The 18,965-nt window shown below is 32.1% G+C and overlaps 2 protein-coding genes across 4 annotated transcripts; both read right to left on the reverse strand.

Moving 5' to 3' along the window:
• Nucleotides 1-1,209: 1,209 nt before the first annotated feature.
• Nucleotides 1,210-1,877, reverse strand: LOC126732433 (uncharacterized). The gene has a single exon (XM_050435280.1). It carries the CDS (start codon nucleotides 1,765-1,767, stop codon nucleotides 1,327-1,329), a length of 441 nt encoding a protein of 146 aa, XP_050291237.1. The 5' UTR covers nucleotides 1,768-1,877; the 3' UTR covers nucleotides 1,210-1,326.
• Nucleotides 1,878-10,104: 8,227 nt separating this feature from the next.
• LOC126732434 (uncharacterized) lies at nucleotides 10,105-12,163 on the reverse strand. 3 transcript variants are annotated; one of them, XM_050435282.1, is made up of 5 exons: nucleotides 12,075-12,163; nucleotides 11,642-11,802; nucleotides 11,396-11,460; nucleotides 11,064-11,160; nucleotides 10,105-10,477 (listed from the first exon to the last, which is right to left on the reverse strand). In XM_050435282.1, the coding sequence occupies exons 2-4, from the start codon at nucleotides 11,784-11,786 to the stop codon at nucleotides 11,092-11,094; spliced, it is 279 nt and encodes a 92-aa protein (XP_050291239.1). In that variant the 5' UTR covers nucleotides 11,787-11,802; nucleotides 12,075-12,163; the 3' UTR covers nucleotides 10,105-10,477; nucleotides 11,064-11,091. The 3 variants fall into 3 exon arrangements, with proteins under 3 accessions (XP_050291239.1, XP_050291240.1, XP_050291238.1); XM_050435283.1 differs by having other exon boundaries at nucleotides 10,105-10,535; XM_050435281.1 differs by lacking the exon at nucleotides 10,105-10,477 and having other exon boundaries at nucleotides 10,857-11,160.
• Between the last annotated feature and the right edge of the window lie 6,802 nt (nucleotides 12,164-18,965).

Here is an 18,965-nt window from a genome sequence, read left to right on the forward strand (position 1 = left end):
ACTATACCTAAGTTTTACTCATTAATCTTATAATAGCTAGTAGAGAAAGAATTAGGTACAGTGCACTTATGCGTTAGACCTATTAGGACTTGAACACGTATCAAATATTTGTCATATGTTCACGTCTCAATGGGCTAGTACATAAGAGTACTTAACCCAAGCCAATATATAGCTAGTAAACAAGATATATTTTAAATATGATTTTATTTTTAATTATTTGAAATTCAAGTAATTTGAATTTGCGTACTTATTTTGGTTTCTTCTACACTGGCACGTGCAATGTGACATGCTTGATGTAAAGAAACCAAAACAGGTCAAACCGTTAACTTTTAGCTTTTTATTATACATTGAACATAGAAATTATCAAAAATCATATTTTTATATATAAACATAAATAAATTATCATCGGGCCTATTGACCCAAATGGTATCCGGTCTCCTTAGCGACTTTCAACTCAAGGTTCGACGCCTTGCATAAACAATTACCCAGCAAAAAATTAAAATAAAATAAAATGATATGAGTAGGTTCCGATACTCAAATACTCGAAAATTAATAGATACCTTTAGTTAAAACCCCTTAAAAAATGCACACGAGGCATGACTTTGTTTGATTGCAATAACTCTTCACTGCTGCTGACTGAGACGGCGGGATAAAACATCCAATCGAAATAGTTACCAATTGAGCGGAGTAGGTTGCGTGCTTGCTTGGAGGAAAGAAGGTTACACGATCAAACACGGCTTTTGAAAGTCAAAGATTTTATATTTCCTTTATATATATATGAAAAGGAAAATTCTACATCTGTTTTACACGAATGCGAATTACAATACTCAAAAGTCAACATTCAACATTATGGAACTAGAGTTCAAACCAAACCACGTTGCGAGGAACCCCACAAATCTCTATCACTTCGACCAGGAAAACTTCAAAAAAAAAAAAAAATCCAAAATAGAGAGAGAGAAGCATCTCTTAATTCCACTTGTTACAGGCCAAGTGCAAACCAGAAATTTGATCAAATTCAGCTTTGATATGGGCCTAATTAACCAGCATGTTTGAGTTTCAATTAATACAATTAATAGATAAAGGGTTCAATTCCCCTCTTAAACCAAACATCTATACCGAAAACCAATGCATTGGTTTGACTATAAAAAAGCAATTATCAGAAAAGTTTGAACTATCTCTACAAAAATCTAACATGTTTAAGAAAGAGGAAAAAAAAAAGAGTAGTCTTCCATTAAAAGACAGCGAAACCAAAACCCAAAAAAACAAACTATATACAGATTTATTTTCGTAAAGCATTTGTTATAATTAGAACAATCCCTCCCACTATTACTCCAACCTTTGGCTTCCAATTCTTGGCTGCATGAAAGCCTCTTTGGTCCTCTTCCCTGTGGACTTCAGCAGCTTCTTCCAAAACCCTCCTTTCTTCTTCAAACTACCTGCAACCTCCTCTGCTCGATTCCTCGTAACAAAAGCTACTGATTTGCTCTTCTTCAAGCCTTGACTAACACTCACCGTAAAAGAAATAGACCCAGTCCTTTCCGAAAGCCTACGATGATGTCGACGATAAACTGGAGACACAAAGGTCGAAGAAGAAGCAACAGATGGTGATGCAGAATAAGAATCAGCAACACCACCATATGTTTTCTTGTTTATTGAATGACCTTGAATTTGTGACAACCTTTCTCTTAGACAAGAGGGACAAACCCCAGGTAGTTGCTTCTCACCTGGGTGCTTCTTGCAACCTTGTTGTGATTCAGACCAACCCATTTGCGTGCAAATCTGATAGATATTGAGAGCAGAAATTCTTGAACTTCCTAGCCTTTTTTTTAGACTGTTCAACTTTCTTTGCTTTCGCTTATGGTTTGCATAAATATTATATATGGGTGTGTGTGTGTGTCCGTGCGAGACATAAAGGCATACAAATAACGTGTTTTCCACGAAGGTTCCTTGGTATACTATAGATCATTCTTGCGTGACAGCTGGTGTGATAAACAAGAAGTCCAATGTAAATGTAAAACTAAGAAACATCACACGGGTTCTACACGTGTTACTTCCGCAGCCAAAATAAGTAGAATAGATCTTTTTTTTCTTTTTCTTTTTTGAGGAAGAAGTAGAATAGATCTAATAAATTAATAATAGTAATATTATTATTTTTATTACTATTTTTGAGAATAAAGGACAAGATTTTAAACAAAGTAAGGAACCAGTCTTGCAATAGGAGCAAACAACACGTTACAAATGGAACTTCAGCCAAAACCAAGTGAAACAACATAATTAGACCAACAAGGATAGAACTAGAACAAGTACAGAACTTTTTCTTCCCCTAACAAACAAACACAGCGTCTATATGCAAACTTACATTAAAATTTACCATAAAAAAATAGCAAGACATTCCTACAAAAGGAAGAGGCTTCCATAATTAGCTTCTAAAAATAGCAAGACATTCCAACAAAAGGGAGGCTTCCATAATTAGCTTCTAATAGCTCTAAAGCATGGGAATGGGGGATTAGGATGTGGAGACGAGTGTTCGCGGTGCGGTTTTGGGCAATTTTTAGTACCGCACTTTGCAGTGCGGTTTAGCTAAAATCATAACTGCACCGCACCTTGTTTTTACGGTTATATGTGCGGTGCGGTGCGGTGTAGAGTGGTTTAGAGTTTAGCCAAAACCATAACCACACTGCATCTCATTTTTGCGGTCACATATGCAATACTAAGTATAAGATGCGGTTTGAAGTCGGTATATTTTTCAAATTTTAGGCTTTTCTTACTTAGTACAAAACTAATTTTTCCCTTTTTTTGGGCCAAATTTTAAATTATTGAGCTAGTTTTTTTTTTTTTTTTTTTTGGGTTGGCTTTTCTAGTCAACACTTGCTAGGATTATTAAACCTTTTTTTTTTTTTTGAAAACTAGGGTTATTAAACTATTAATAATATATTTAATATTAAAAATAAATAAATATATTAATATATAGAGAGGGTGCGATGCGGTTTGTGCGGTTTTCTTATTATAAAACTGCAAACTGCATTGCACCATGCGATGTGGTGCGGTGCGGTGTACTATTACTTGCAGTGCGGTGCGATTTGCGAGCGGTTTTGGTGCGGTTTATACGGTTTGGTGAACACCCTTATGTGAAGTGATGCAACGAGCTTGATTTTGCTTACTCCAAATCATACAACTGGTTGCGAAGAATATTGCAATCTCTGGGTCATTTTGCCTTTTTACTATTTGGTCTACTAAATCCACTAAGGAAATATTTGAGCAATGAGTCATGATCTCTCTCAAGCAATCATATAAAATTTTTCTTCGAGCTAGATTAGCTTTGGTAGGCAAGGTAAGGGTGCATTTGAAGTTTGGAGAAAGAAGAGAATACGAGGTTTTAGGGAAGCAAAGGAAATGGGATAAAAATGGTTATCAATTCTCTCTCTCTCTCTCTCTCTCTTTTTTTTTTTTTTTTTTTTTTTTTTTTCAGTGTTTAAAATTACTTAGAGGTGCCAAAAGCCTTACAATTCAACCGATATTTTCTGTTGTTTTCAATGGAGACATCTAGGGTTTAAATTTCTCATTCCCTAAAATATCAAATTATTAAAAAAAATAATAATAAGTAGAGGTGGGAATTAGATATCCCTCACATTAATTGTTTTGAAAATTAAAATGGAAAAGAAAGAAAATAATAAGACATTAAATAAATTTACAATTATACCTAATTTTGTTTAATTTAAAGATATAAATATAGACTGATATCATAAAAGCATAATTGGTGCCAAGAGCCTTATAATTCAACTGGTTGACACTTCCTGGTGTTTTCAATGAAACCATCTGGTGTTTTCAATGAAACCATTTTGAGTTCAAATCCTTCATCTCCTATTGTAACTATCAAATTATAATATATAAAAAATTAAAGTCAAAATTAGTAATTTAAAAAATTATAATATAGCATTCGTTCCTGATGATAGTTTTTTTATCATCAGACCAAGATATTAATCGGTTTTTGGTGTAAGTGGAGATTGAACCATAGATCTCTTAATAACTCTAACAAGTATTGATTATGAAAGCCAATCTAAAATAAAGAAAAATTAGCTCAATAGTTTAAACCTTGGCCCAAAACAAAGGGAAAAACCAGTTTTGGATTGAGTAGAAAAACCCAAAATTCGAAAAATATATCGGTTTCAAATCGCATCTTATACGCTGCACTGCACATGTGATCACCAAAATAAGGTGCGGTGTGGTTATGATTTTGGCTAAACCACACCGTAAAGTGCAGTGTTAAAAATAACCCAAAACCACATTGCACTGCGAGTACCCCTACATGAGTCTATGCTTGCCTAGAGGAAGAAAATTTGGGGAAAAGAAAACCCTAATTCGTGTTAAATACAAAAGTATTAGACTAAACAAGGAGAACGTCACTAAAAAATATTATTTAACATATTCTTATTCTAGCTAAAACTCTACCATATAATGATACAAGCATCCAATATTGACTAAAATACTTTTAAAAACTCTCTAAAAAAACAAAACGATATTCAAAAAAAAAAAAATATCCAAAAATTACATTAAAATATCAAAAACTAAATCTTATATTCTGTGTAGGGGTGAGGTATACGTTAGCTGTACTTAAAGGTGGACTCCATGTACAAAATCAAGAAAGGTGTCCAATTTTATGTAAAAATAGTGTGTTTACATTTGATATACTTATTAATAATTCATTAATAGGAATTGAGGAGGTGTGTGCATATATGGTCACAGCCCAGTGACTCAAACCTCCAGTTCTCTGGCTTGCTCTTTGAACTCTTCTCCCAAAAAAAAAATTGCAATTTGAAAGTTTTAAGGGCTGTTTGGTAGACTTATTAAAACATATATTTTCAATTTTTAAAAAATATTACACATATTTTTACCTTTTTTTACCTACACATATTTTCAAAAAAAATTAAAATCTTTTATTTAGATAGACATACCAAAACCAGCCATAAACGGTTAGCTTAATTGACGGCAAGGATGCAAATTGAGGAAGTGCCGACCACTAAAATGCGGGACCCACTACATTTATTAAAGGTTGGGGGGGCGGCGGGGCGGCAGTGTACGTGGAAAGAACGTCTATGGGTCTCGAGCCACGTAGATAGAAAAAGGTTTCTTTTTCTCTTTGGGTAAAGTTGGGAACTTTGAATACAGAAAAAAGTTAAAGAAAAAAAAAATCAGTGACACAATTTCACACAAGTGTAAAATATATATATATATATATATATGGGTAATAACTTTTTTATAAAAATGATGTTATATTAATTATAGTAATATAATTTCTTAATTTAGTTAAAAAATGAATTTTTTAATATAATAATTTAAAATGTTGTGCTTTAACAAAATCATGTGATTTATTTTTTGAGTTTAATCATGTGATAAAATCATAAAATTGATAAATTAATCATAATATTAAGTTTAATTGTATTTAAAAAGATAATTTTTTTTTATAATTTCTTTATTCAATATAACTATATTGCTAGAAAGTAAATACAATTGAAAGGAGTAACCTTACCTACCTAAGTTTTCTTAAATTTGTTATAATATAGAAGAGTGACGGTGGGGGTGAAAAATTGGTGGGGGCACTTTTTACCTCTAAAGTAAATTTGTTAGCCTTCCCAACAAAAAAGAAGAAGAAGAGTAAATTTGTTAGAAAATAGAAGTGACGGTGACCCACTTTTTATGTTTTCGTGTAGTCTTGGATAGCGAGGAGATGGATAGGGGGACCTTTGTTTTGTGTAACAAAAGGTTAATGACAGTGGAAAGTACTGAGTAGGACGAGGTTCGATAAGTACGTGCACGTGGGGGTGTCGACTAAATGGACGACCAGGATCAACGTAGATCGATGAGGTGGGGCACTCTCGATCCTTATTTTCAGGCTTGGTTTGCACGGGACTCAAGCTTTTACCTTTCATTTCGTGCACAACTTTTTTGTTCCGTGTGTTAATAAGACACTGATGAGAAAAGAAGAGAAGTAATGCACGTAAGTTTGATGGTTCAACCTTATACGACTACAAATTCTTGTATAAGCTAGCCATATAAGATACTTACTTGCTATTGGTATATTTAAGGAAGAAGGACATTCTATTTCGGGTGTATATAGTCATCTCTCACGACACATGAGACCTGTAAGTGTGTAGGTTCCAACTCCCATGTGTTGTAACTTGTAAGAGACTTAATGTATACATTCTAAAGAAGATATACTTTCTCTGTTTCAATAGCCACAAAATAATAAACTATAAAAAAAGAACAAAGTTTCTCTCCAAACTAGTTTGAAAAGAAACTCTTCAAACTTCTCATATATATATATATATATATATATATTTTTTTTTTTTGGGTGTGAATTTTGAAAATTTAACTGTTGAATTTTATGTTCTTTATGTTCTTAACATGCATATCAAATTTCGTTCAAATCGGATATTATTTACTATTTGATCAATTAACTTATTTTTTATATACAACTTTAGATTACAAAAACTTGAAATTATAACATTTATTTGATGACATAGCAATTGATCTTTGATTTTCTTGAAATTTTGTAAGCATTAAGGATGTAATCATGCAATCTAACGGTTAGGTTTTCAAAATTTACACTTAATATAAATATATGATGAGTTTTGTTCATTAAAAAAAAAAAAAAGAAGGTAAATTTTTTAAAAATATTCTAAACTAAAGGGTAATTTAATTATCTAAATTAAAATATATAATTTTAAAAGTACTAAATAAAATCCTGAACTTTTGAAAGATAATAAAATTAAAGGTTGCAAAACCCACCCTCTAAATTTCTTTAGAATTCAATTTAGTCCTTGTAAGGACTCGATTTGTAACGATCCCAAACTGGTATTGGATTCGTATGTTGAAGGTCTAAGCAATAAAATTTATAGAGCGTGGGTGTCCAAGAACTAGGTTAACTCTAAAAGAAAAACGATTAAACTTCACGTTTATAGATAGATTAGCACAGATATAACGATTAATTTTTCCTTGAAACAAGTTCAGTTTTTTGGTACATAAGTTTTTCTTTTGAGTATTCTCTGTTTTTTTTATCTTCCGATCTCCTGCCCTCAATGACTTCTTTCATGTTATATACTGCCCTCTTGATATCATCTTCACCACACACGTGTAAGTTGGGTTCGGGGGATTTCTTTCTGTCCCATCTAACACGTTCTGGAACCTCCAACCAGCAGCTGTAAGGCTGCTTCATCACTGTTCAGGCATTACCTCTACATTAATGCGGCCAGAGAGTTGGTTGAGAGGCAATTAATGTGAAGGCAACTGTTGTCATAGATATTTGTTTCCCTTTTCTTTCTTACCCTTGGCCCCATATCCCACTTTTAGTGGTAACGTAGTTCCGAAGTATGTTTATAACAAGGTGGCGTTCAGGTTGTCCTCGGACTCATATTTCTGAGAACGATTTTGTCCTCGGACGAATACTGAACTCACCTTACGCGATATCTACTCTTCCTTTTGTTTGGTTACCCTTACAACCTGATATCATCTTCACCACACACGTGTAGGTTGGGTTCGGGAGATTTCTTTCTGTCCCATCTAACACGTTCTAGAACCTCCAACCAGTAGCTGTAAGGCTGCTTCATCACTGTTCAGGCATTACCTCCACATTAATGCGGCCAGAGAGTTGGTTGAGAGGCAACGAATGTGAAGGCAACTGCTATCATAGATATTTGTTTCCCTTTTCTTTCTTACCCTTGGCCCTATATCCCACTTTTAGTGGTAACGTAGTTCCGAAGTATATTTATAACAAGGTGGCGTTCAGGTCGTCCTCGGACTCATATTTCCGAGAACGATTTTGTCCTCGGACGAATACTGAACTCACCTTACGCGATATCTACTCTTCCTTTTGTTTGGTTACCCTTACAACCTGATTTGGGCCTCCTCGGATAGTTTTACCTCCTCGGATGGGCCACAAGCCCAATTTATACGACTTTAATAATTTATTGATTAGCCGACCCCCACAGTTCTCTAAATTTGCTTTTATTCATTTCAATTCTCTAAATTTTAGATTTATTCAATTAAGGACTTCTAACTTTGCTTTCAATCATTTCAATCCTTTAAGTTTCGGATTTATTTAATTGAGGCTTTCTAACTTTGCTTTCGTTAATTTCAGTCCTTTAAGTTTCAGATCTATTCAATTAAGACATTTTCGTTAATTTTTGTTAAATTTTTTTGGAAAATATTTTTGAATCATTAATTGGATTTTTTTTTTTAATTTAAAAAAATTTGAAGAAAAAAATTAAAAAATTGGAAAATTAACCACAATATATAACAAAAGTTAATAGAAAAATCTTAATTGAATAAACTTGAAAGTTAGAGGACTAAAATGAACAAAATCAAAGTTAGAGAATTGAAATGAATTTTAGTGAAATATAGAGGGTGGGTTTTACATTTTAACCTAAATTAAACTATGATAATAAATTAAACTATAGTCAAGATTGGTGTTAACACAGTTAACTAAATGTTATAGAAAAAAGACTATTGTTTCCCAGTTGCTTCCATAGATCCTCGCAAGCCTTTCTAGTAGTTTACAACCCCCAATAATCTTTATGACCCCTTCAAAACAAAATCCTTCATTATCATTGTACCATTGTAGAAATCTATCTATGGATAATAGATCCATGGCGTGAAGGCTAACACTGTAGGAGAACACTGATGAATGTCACAATCTCTTAACATAAAGATAAGTACTCCTCAATGGTTCGTTTGATGGTTGCAAACACACTTGAGGGTGCATAGAATAATCCTCTTCTTTGAAGTTTGTCTCAGGGCCGGTTTGATGTAGTTGGAGCCTAAGGTAATAAATTTAAATGAGACATTTTTTATTTGAATATAAATTAATATAAATTTATTTAATACTAACTAACCAGGGTTAATTTGATGTATTAAATAAATAATTTGATGAATTGATACTAACCAAAGAAAAATTTTCGTATAAAGAATCAAATAACATGGTTCAAGCATAAAATTTATTAAAAAGAATTAAATAACATGGTTAATATTGACAATTTACTGTGTAAGATGTTGGTTTACAAAATTCAAGCCTCAAAACAATTTTTTTCCCCAAACAGGTTTTCGATTGGGTTGAGTTTATATTGGTTTAATATTTTGAAGACCATTTTGGAGGTGAGAAAAATAAACCACAGCCCTTTTTTTATTTTTTAAACCTCTTATTATCATGCAATTTTAAAAAATGCTAAAAGCATTACAAATTTTATTATATAAAGCATATAAATTAATTAATATAATAATGAACGATATCGATGCTTCAACGGTGAACCACTTAATAAATTTTTCAGGTCGTTATACAGTGCTAATGAAGTAATTGACTCCACTAACAAGCTAGGCCCAATAAGAAGCTGACAAGTGACAAGCTATCTAACTAATCAACTAATTGAATAGGAACAATCAAATACAGCAAAACAATATGTAGCTTTCTTTGCAACGTGTATTTTCAGCTCTAATAGAATTTCCAAAAAACTTGATACCTATGATATTCCATCTCATTAACATATTCAACCGTACACATCAAAAAAAAAAAAAAAAAAAAAAAAAAAAAAAAACCCTTTTTGAATGGATAGCAAAGAAATATGAAATCCAGTTCTGTTGTAAACTCAAGCTTGAATTTATAAAAAGACTGATAGCATGTGCTGTTAGCCAATCTCAATCATAGTTTTAAAATTAGGACTGTTCAACGAACCGAAAAAGAAGAAGAGAGATTCAAGATTTTTAAAGTCAAACCGAGGTCGAACAGTGTTTATGTTATAATTAATTTAATAATAATAAAATACAAATAAATGTATTAAAATGACAAACGTTAACAAAATTTTACTAAAAAAATGTCTAAAAAAAATTAAACTTCTTTCAAAAGAATTTTCACCATTTTTATAAGGATAGAAAATAATAAAAGCATAAACAAATGTAAAAAAATTGTGTTTAGTAATAATCTTTCAAATAAAAAATGTCTAAAATAAAATCATTTTCAACATAAATTAATAAATTTTATACTCACATGTAAAAGCCATATTTCTTGAACCTCTAATAAAATTATCAAATAATATGATAAATTGAAAAACTATAATCTAAACCAAAAATAAATAAAATATCTCCTCCAAGAATGACACAGCAAAGGAGCATAACCTATTGGTTATTGGATATAAACCTCCTCTGTTGAAGGGAGAAATGAAACCCTTTAGTTACAGAGACTAGTATGATCTTTTAGCTTAACAGAAATATTTACTGCCCCCTTTTTATACAGAAGTCCATATTTTCCGTCTGTGTAGACATTGTTTTGAAAAGAACAGAACCATAATTCTTGGTAGATTAGCCATTGCGATTTCCCATATTCATTGAAAGACATCCCAAAAATATTTCAATTTCCAGACTGGGTCCACGACATAGATAAACTTCATTTGCAATAGCTTGTAGCTCAAAAATTCTTCACCAACATCGGTGCCTAATGAGCATATAGAAGTATCCACAGAATTTGGCACATTAGATGCAGTCTTGAGAACCTGAATTGGTCCCCATTCAATGATCCTTGTATATAAAAACCAACATTGCTAAGATATTATGAGAGCACTTACTTAGCATCTATTTAAGCTAAGATGACACTTGTAAAGGGTTCAAATCCCCCCTACCACCAACTATTTTTTTCTTTTTTTGGATAAATAAGTATGTTTTATTCAAATGTATAAAGAACCCCAACTATTGAATTATCAAAAAATAAAAATCAGAAACGCAAGGAAAATCCATATGCTGTGTAATTCAGTGTAGGTTGGAATATTTTGACATTAAATAGCATTCCTTCCATTCATAGTTAATGAAGAGGGGAATGAGGGAGGCATGCAAGTGATGTACTTTTCATCCAACCAAATTTTTCACATTGTATCTATTTCATTCTATAGAGACAACTGTTAAAATTATGAAACAAGAGGCAAAAGTACTCATTAGGCTAATAATCTACTAATTTGGGAAGTAAAATCCAAATTTGATATTATTTTTTCTCAAAAACACTCAAAGTTGTTTGGCACAAAAATCACCAGAGTATTAGAAGTGGACATGTTGGCTTTATTTTGCCGCATCAGTTGCGTCTGCAGTTTTAACTTCTCTTGGGCACTGTGAGACATAAGGCTTCAGCTGCACCAAAAGGGAAAAACAACATGAGCAAATTTACCATTTAAAAACGTTAGAAATGGAAGCAAAGCAACATAAATGTTGGGATTTCTTGAGCAACAATAAAACGAGGCCTCAAAAAGCTTCCATGTCAATAAGCATTCTGTACAATGTGAAGCTGCAAAGGAACCTTTCCCTTTGAAGACTCACAACATTCAAATATATACAAATAGTCTTTAAAGTTTACAAAAATGAGTACCTTGAAGTCAGTCAAATCAGGGACTACATAATTAGGCAGCTTTTCATTCACCACAACATATCCACCTGCATCAATATTCCAAATGCATTACTCTACTTTCCAGTATTTCAGCACACGTGAGTATTGCAGCACAATAGTTATGTTGGGATAAAAGGCTAAATGTTCAAAAAACAAAGAAATGTTCAATGAACCGATAAACCCACAATCAAATTACTGTCTGTATATGCAGGGCTAAATGGCCACCACCTTTGCGGGTATGGAATCCAGTTGGTTTGCAGTTCTTGCCCTTGTAGTAATCTCGTGGCGCCCTCTTTGAAGAGAGAATGTCAAGGGATGATGGCCGCTTTCTTCGAAATGCCCTTCCTAAGCCTAATATCAACCCCAGTGGCATTTTGTTTTGTTTTCACCTTAAAAGCAGGGAAACAATTGAACTACTATACATCATGTACAAAAACCAGACAATTAAATGCTAAAGAAACTAATGGAATTATGGAACTGTATAGAGATTAAAACATAACCATGTAAAGTGGGTACTATGACAGAAATTTGAAGGGAACTCGCTATAAAACATACTCATACTAATCTAATAAGAATGTGTACATAACATTTTTTTAGGGTAAGTCAGTTAGATTTCATTTTTTGAAAAAGCTAGGAGAGAGTGAGAGTTTGAGAGACTTACCGGCGAGAAGGGGGAGGAGGAGCTCCGGTCAGAGGCAGAGGAGCAGAGGCTGAGCTCGGAGGACCGAGGAGAGAACGACAGTGACAGTAGAGACTGATCGTGTGAGAGAGATTTAGGGCTTTTAACCCGGTTGGGCCGATTGATGGTTGGAAATTTGCCAGGTGTCAGCATTTTTTTTTGGGCCAACTGGGCCGTCGACGTTTGAAACGCCAGTGAGCTTTATTTATTGGGTTAATCTTTTTGGGCCAGTTATTGGGCCTGAGATAATTGGGTTAGTAACTAAGTTTTTTTATTTTATTTATTTTTTTAAAATTTGAAACCATAAACATTTTAGTTGAAACTTGAAAGTATATTGAGATGTAAGTTAATTTATATAGAATTTTAACTGTTATTTACTAATTTTAAATAGTTCTTTTATTTAAAAACAAAAACCAAAAAGTGCACACATTTGTACATACCAAGAAAATGTTTTTGGACAATTAAACATACATAGTGTCTGTTTGGCAAGATTATTTTTGCCAACTTATTTTAATATTTAGCTTATTTTTACTTTTATTTACAGTACTTTTAACAAAATTTTTTCAGTTTTAGCAAAATAAACAAATTCCAAACAAACCCATAATAGCATAGTTGCCCACACAATAATTATAGTTGAAAATGTAATTAACTGAATGAGCAGAGTGTAGAACATAGTTATTACCTGTTTAGAGAGATAGAGACGCTAGTGATTCTTGCAGAAGCTGAGAACCTCACCTATTCAAAAATCACAATAAAATGAGTATCATTCTCAATCTCAAAGCTCTCAAAATTTAATAAATGAGAAAAGTAGACAGAAATAAAACCCTAACATGAAAGAGACTTGTGCACAGCTTGAGCAAGAGGTAAACAAAAAGAGAGAGATTAACGGGTTAGGAATTTGGGGGCTATTGGATTTGGGAGTGACTAGAAGTGGAAGGAAGATTGGTTTTTATTTATTTATTTATTTATTTTTTTTATAATTTTATTTATTGGGTTATTTTTGGGCCAGTTATTGGGCATGAGATAATAGGGTTTGTCACTACTACTATTATTATTATTATTATTTTGATAATATGATTGTTAGGAGTCAAGAGATTTAAATTATGAACGTCATTGAAACTTGAAAGTATAATGAGATGTGAGTTGATTTATAAAGAACTTTGACAGTTATTCACTAATTTTAAATCATATGAAAATTATTACTAAAATGGAACGGCCTGAATCTGGAAGGAGAAAAAAAAAAAAAAAAGGGACAAAGAATATATGTTCAAAGATGAACGGGTTAGGATAGAGCATTTGCATGATTGGGCTCAATAAACAGTATAATGGGCCTAGTTTACGATGCGTTCCACAACATGTGGTTTTTTCTGGGCCCACAAATATTGAAGGTAATTAGCCTGCTTGGAATGCTTTGGGCTCCAAAGAGTTAGAATCTCGAAAAATATTGTTACAAAGACAAAAAAAAAAAAAAATACTACCATTATATCCTAAAAATTTATCCATGGCAAGTTCGCAACCTATAGTATATTTAATTTTTATAATTGTTATTTACCATAGAGTCAAGAAACTAATATTCGAACTCAACTAAAACAGCTTTTACTTAACTAAAAACACATTAATACATTTTCATTTTGAATTTGAATTTTTGTTTGTTTGTTTGTTTATTTTACATAGATCTATGCAATGAGTCATTCTTGAAACAGCTTTTATTATTAGTAAGAAATGTTCGTAGAATAGAGCCGAGAATAAAGTTAGAAAGAATTGATAGTAAGTAGGACTGTAGGACTACTAGCAATATGAGTTTAGTTGAATTTTGTGTGCAGAGATGGAATCAGGGATTTGTCTTTAGGGGGCCAAAAGGTGAAACAATTTGATAATTCAAGAATAAAAAATATGATAAAATTCAAAACTAAATTAACATATAAAAACTAAAACTAGCGTCCATATAGTGTTAACAAAATATTAAAAAAAATATATATGACAAGTTATTTTTAGTACATTAAACCTAATAATTTATGATTAAAATGGAACTCAATATTTTGAATTATAAAAATTATTTATGATTAATTATGTACTAAATTTCATAACAATTTCCTTTTTGATTTACAAAATCAAAGAGTATAGTAGAATATTATCTTTCATATTGTTGTGGAACCTTATTTTAATAATATTCATTCCATAGGTACAATAAAAATTAGAAGAATAAATATAAGTACAACCACCCTATAAACAAATTGGTAAGCTATTGTTATTTTAGTCCTTACAAGCCATTGCCACTATTTAAAATTATTTAATAATTTTTTAAAGTCCATATCTTAAGCTATATTATGCTAATAATAGTGAATATCCATTCAAACGGTATTTTTTCATGATTTATGAATTCGTGCGGATTAAACTTACAAACAAATGCCATAAATTCTAGAAATATTCATGTGCCTCTTGAGAGGATCATAGCTAAGGGTTATGCATGAATAAGCCAACTACCAAAATTTCCTAAACACATTGTCATAATGCATTAGCCATTTTCATTTTTTCTGAGATGAGGTATTCTTAAAGTAAAAATAAAGGATTTTTTTTCCTAGTAAAAAATTATTTTTATTTTTGTTTTGGAAGGGGTCCCTAGTCATATATATTAGCTAGCTGGCCACTTTAGTTTTTGAATTTTTGGGGACTGATTTTCAATTTGGGAGGTGGGCTAAGAATTAATTTTTTGAATCAAAACTTATAATTGGTATATGTTAGAGATATTATGACCAAGTACTTGTAGAACAAACTAACCTTGTGTTAGTATAGAGTTAGCTTAGGATCAGTCTAATATTTTCTAATATATAAATTGTACATTGGGTCATTGTAATACAAGAGTTTAATCGTAAACATGTAGCCATTAAGGACAAGAGCTTCTCGTTGTAGACATAAGTTGTTAGACAGAATCATGTAAAATCTTTTCATTTTCTTTGTACAATTTCTCAATCACTCAACAGCTTTAACAGTATATATTAATAAAAAAAATTCAAAAGTATCCCCGGTCTCTTTCTAGGTTTCTTTCTAGTTCTAGCGTTGTTTGTGTGAGCATGATATGATCTTGGCCACTTAGCACCAGTTTGTTCTAATTTTTTTGTACAAAGGAAATTAAAGTATATACTTATACTTTAAAAAGTAAGATTTTAAAAAGCTACTCTAAACAAAATTAACTATATAAAACTAAAGGAAAAGTCTTGTAGCAAAGAAAGATATAGAAAATCACGCAGCAAAAGTCATTGTATTAGTAAATTCGTTTGCCTTTTTTTTTTTTTTTGCCGTGTGTTTTACTGGTGGGTTTTGTGTGGTTTCATGGTGTAATATGGTCTTGATTGGTCATTTACTAGGACCAAAGTCGTTTCTTCCATTATTCTGTGGTTGTGGTTTTTAGCTTGCTCCATCAATACAGAGATCAGAGAGCTACTTAATTAAGTTCTTCCTTTAAAAAAAAAAAAAGCCTGAAATATCTAATGCGTCAATATCATGTTGATAATCCATGCAAACATTTTCTTGTAAAGATTCTCGGTAAACTAAATGCTGGAGAGGTTCTCTTACAAGAAACAGTACACAAAAATGGACCATTATGTATGCTTTCTGAGCAAAGGCCAAGGGTCCTATTTTTGGTTGTCACTGTTCACTTCTTTTGGTTGTATTATTACCCCTACCCCTACCATGTACAACTATATAATAGGCCACCATATATTCCAAAAGGTACTTTACTCAAATGAAAGAATAAGCACAAATTCATGCATTTTGGGAAAGTAGGTGGCATGATCTTAACTTTGCATGAACTACTATTATACAGAGTGATCAAAAAGTGAGTCAAACGAAGTCTTCGTTCCCACCAGCTATATAGTACATATATATCTTAAGCCAGATAATCATAGTTATCTAAAAGACTAAAACTGTGATTTGCTAGCAAAAGAATTCCTCAAATGTGTGGTGGGCAGCGACGACATGACTCCATTCTATAAGTTAGATGTATTAGGGTTCTTTGGGTCAAGGTCTTGTTAATCCAAAGACTTTTGTAAGTCTGTATTTTCTGGACAAAGTAACCTAATCATACTAGGATTATGATAGAGTTAGGCTAGATTCCCTATAAATATTATAATTGTACAGTGATGAAATCAATTTAATTTAATTGTTATCTTCTTAGAATAAGATGTTAGGCTAAGTTCCCTATAAAATTTATCTACCATGTAGTATTGTAAAGTAAAATCAATTTATTTTGCTCTCTTCTCATATTGCGGGAAAAAAAATGTTTATAAACTATTTTTTTTTTTTTTGCTATTATTAATATGGTCTGTTTTAATTTATGCATAATGAGTTCATATAAAATGAAGAAGCAATTTGATAGGATTAAGAAGTTTTTTTTTTTTTTTTAAACAAGATAGGAGTAAGAAGTTTAATGTGGTGTTTATGTGTTGTCTCATCTGTCCATTAATGAGTTAGATAGGTTGTCCTATCACCCAAGCCATCAACAAAGTGTGGCACCCCCACCCTGAAGAGTCTCTATAATATTACGTCTGATTCGGTGCCAATTTTCTATTGAAATTTGAAAGAGCTTTCTATACATGTTAAGAGAGTGTAATAGGGATTTATATTAAGGTCCAACTCCAATGTCAGTGACCTAATGAAACGGACAACTTTGGTCTTAATCTATGATTCTACGTGACTTAACCGCACTCAGGAAAAAAGAGATGAAAGTCCTATGTACTTATTAAACAAGATAGTCCAAGCCCAATGACGTCTCAGATTTACAATATTCCTTGTCCATGATTATTACTGTCATAAAGAAGATTGATTTCTCTGCTTTTACTATTCTAGTATGGTCATTATCTCTCAACGATAACAGTCCCCTTTCCTTGTGGAAAAAAGAAGAAGTTATCCAGACAAATTTACAATATTCCTTGTCCATGATTATTACTGTCATAAAGAAGATTGATTTCTCTGCTATTACTATTCTAGTATGGTCATTATCTCTCAACGATAACAGTCCCCTATCCTTGTGGAAAAAAGAAGAAGTTATCCAGACATCTTTTGTTTATGTTTGTGGTAAGGACTTAATTTTCTATATTGTGATTATTGTGTTTATATTCTTCGTTTAAGTCTATAGTAAATTGATGGGGTTTATGTCATCATTATGGAATTGGGGTTCAGAAAAAAAATTCAATGGTTGGTGTCTCTGAGTCTCTCAAATATTTATTGCTTGCTAGTTCGGGTGGTTAACTATTTTCGGCCATAAGGTTGGTCAAAGACTGTAGACATAGTCACTATAATATCTAATGTGACTTGTTGGTAAGGGTCATAGGCAAGTTCATAAATCTCAAAAATGCTCCCACGAGACATTAGTTTCGATTATTAAAAAATGTACCCAAAAGATCAGATTTGATAAATTTGATCGTAAAAAGATTTTACCGTTTAATTAAAAAAAGCTCTTGATAGTTTCAATAGTTTAACTATTTTTTTATCATCAAACCAATATATTAATAAATTTTTAGTGTAGATAGAAATTGAACCTTATATCTCTTATTCAATCATAAGAAATTTTATTAGTTGAGCTCAATTTGCTTAATTGTTAAAGTTTTTTTTTTGTCAAATAAAAAATACCAAGATTTAAACAAAAATACTAAGCATTATAGAGAATACCTCGTACGCAATTTATTATGAAAAATAATAAGTACAATAATTTTTCTAGAATGAAAAAGCTTCCAACGTTTTACTTAAATAATCTTTCTTTTGTTTTATCTTTAACCAAATCTATAAATAAAAATTAACTTCTTACAAAAAAAAGTTAATTTGCTCAAAAAAAAAAAAAAGTTAATTTAATAGTTTGTGACATGTTAAAAGATTCATAACACTACGCTAGGCTCTAGTGTGCCATGGCTCGCCGGCTCGAACCACGTCCGAAATGGAAATGGGTTAAATAAAATGCAAGTTGGTGCCTAAACGGCTAAACCCCATAATCCAAACAAGCATTTTTGGTCTATTCTACAGAATACTGGTCACAAAACTCTAGGGCAGAGATGCTTCTAGGGATCTGTAAAAAGAAAGAAAAAGTGTGTGTGCGTGTGAAAGATAGAGAGAGAAAAGTAGAGTGTCCGTGTGTATATGTCAGACTGTCAGTTGTGGATATGTGTGACACGTCTTCACTTTCCCTTGGCACTTGGCATAAGAAGGTGAGTGGCCAAAGAGTCAAACATGGGTGACGGGAGGAAAAAGCAACCGAGACTTTAATGGGTCCCACTCCCATTTTGACAGCCAGTGCTAGAATCATTCAGTTTTTTGAGACCTAACTAAATTGGACCGATTGACCGATGCCTTTGAATTTGGATTTTAGGATTAAAATTCAAATAATCCTGTTCGATGGTTTTTATCAAATACAGGATTTTAAAATTTTCAAATCATTAAAATTTGAAATTATATCTTAAATCAATGGATATGAAAGGAAAAGACATTTAAAATTTATTTGATTTAAAATTTCAGATTTAACTTTAGGATATTTGTTTACGAATTATTTTGAGAATTTTTTAATACAATTTTTCCCACCACTTAATGTGTGCCAAATTAGAGTTGTGACGCAAAATATTGTGGTCCTAGATTTTTTTTTAATCAATATTAATCATTCTCTTAGTAAACCCTAGGATACATCACAAAGAGAGAGATACTAGTCGTAGCCAATTCAGTCAGGTGGTTTAGAAATTAGAGCGAACAACATCATGCATGGTAGGGTAACAGGTTGGCCATAAAGGAGAGGATCACCCAGCTAGAGGCTTTGTAAGGTAGCAACCATTGTCGAAGGCCGCTCATGGCAAGAAGATGATGTGGTGACTAATGGCAGAGTGGCATGTTGAC

This window comes from Quercus robur, chromosome 6, assembly GCF_932294415.1.
Source record: "Quercus robur chromosome 6, dhQueRobu3.1, whole genome shotgun sequence".
Classification (NCBI taxonomy): Eukaryota; Viridiplantae; Streptophyta; class Magnoliopsida; order Fagales; family Fagaceae; genus Quercus; species Quercus robur.

Coding starts and splice junctions, on each gene's coding strand:
- LOC126732433 (XM_050435280.1), bottom strand. CDS start 1,767: ATGGGTTGGTCTGAATCACAACAAGGTTGCAAGAAGCACCCAGGTGAG.
- LOC126732434 (XM_050435282.1), bottom strand. CDS start 11,786: ATGCCACTGGGGTTGATATTAGGCTTAGGAAGGGCATTTCGAAGAAAG. Junction 11,461..11,641: donor TGGATTCCATACCCGCAAAG/GTGGTGGCCATT, acceptor ATATTGATGCAG/GTGGATATGTTGTGGTGAAT. Junction 11,161..11,395: donor CTGATTTGACTGACTTCAAG/GTACTCATTTTT, acceptor CTTTTGGTGCAG/CTGAAGCCTTATGTCTCACA.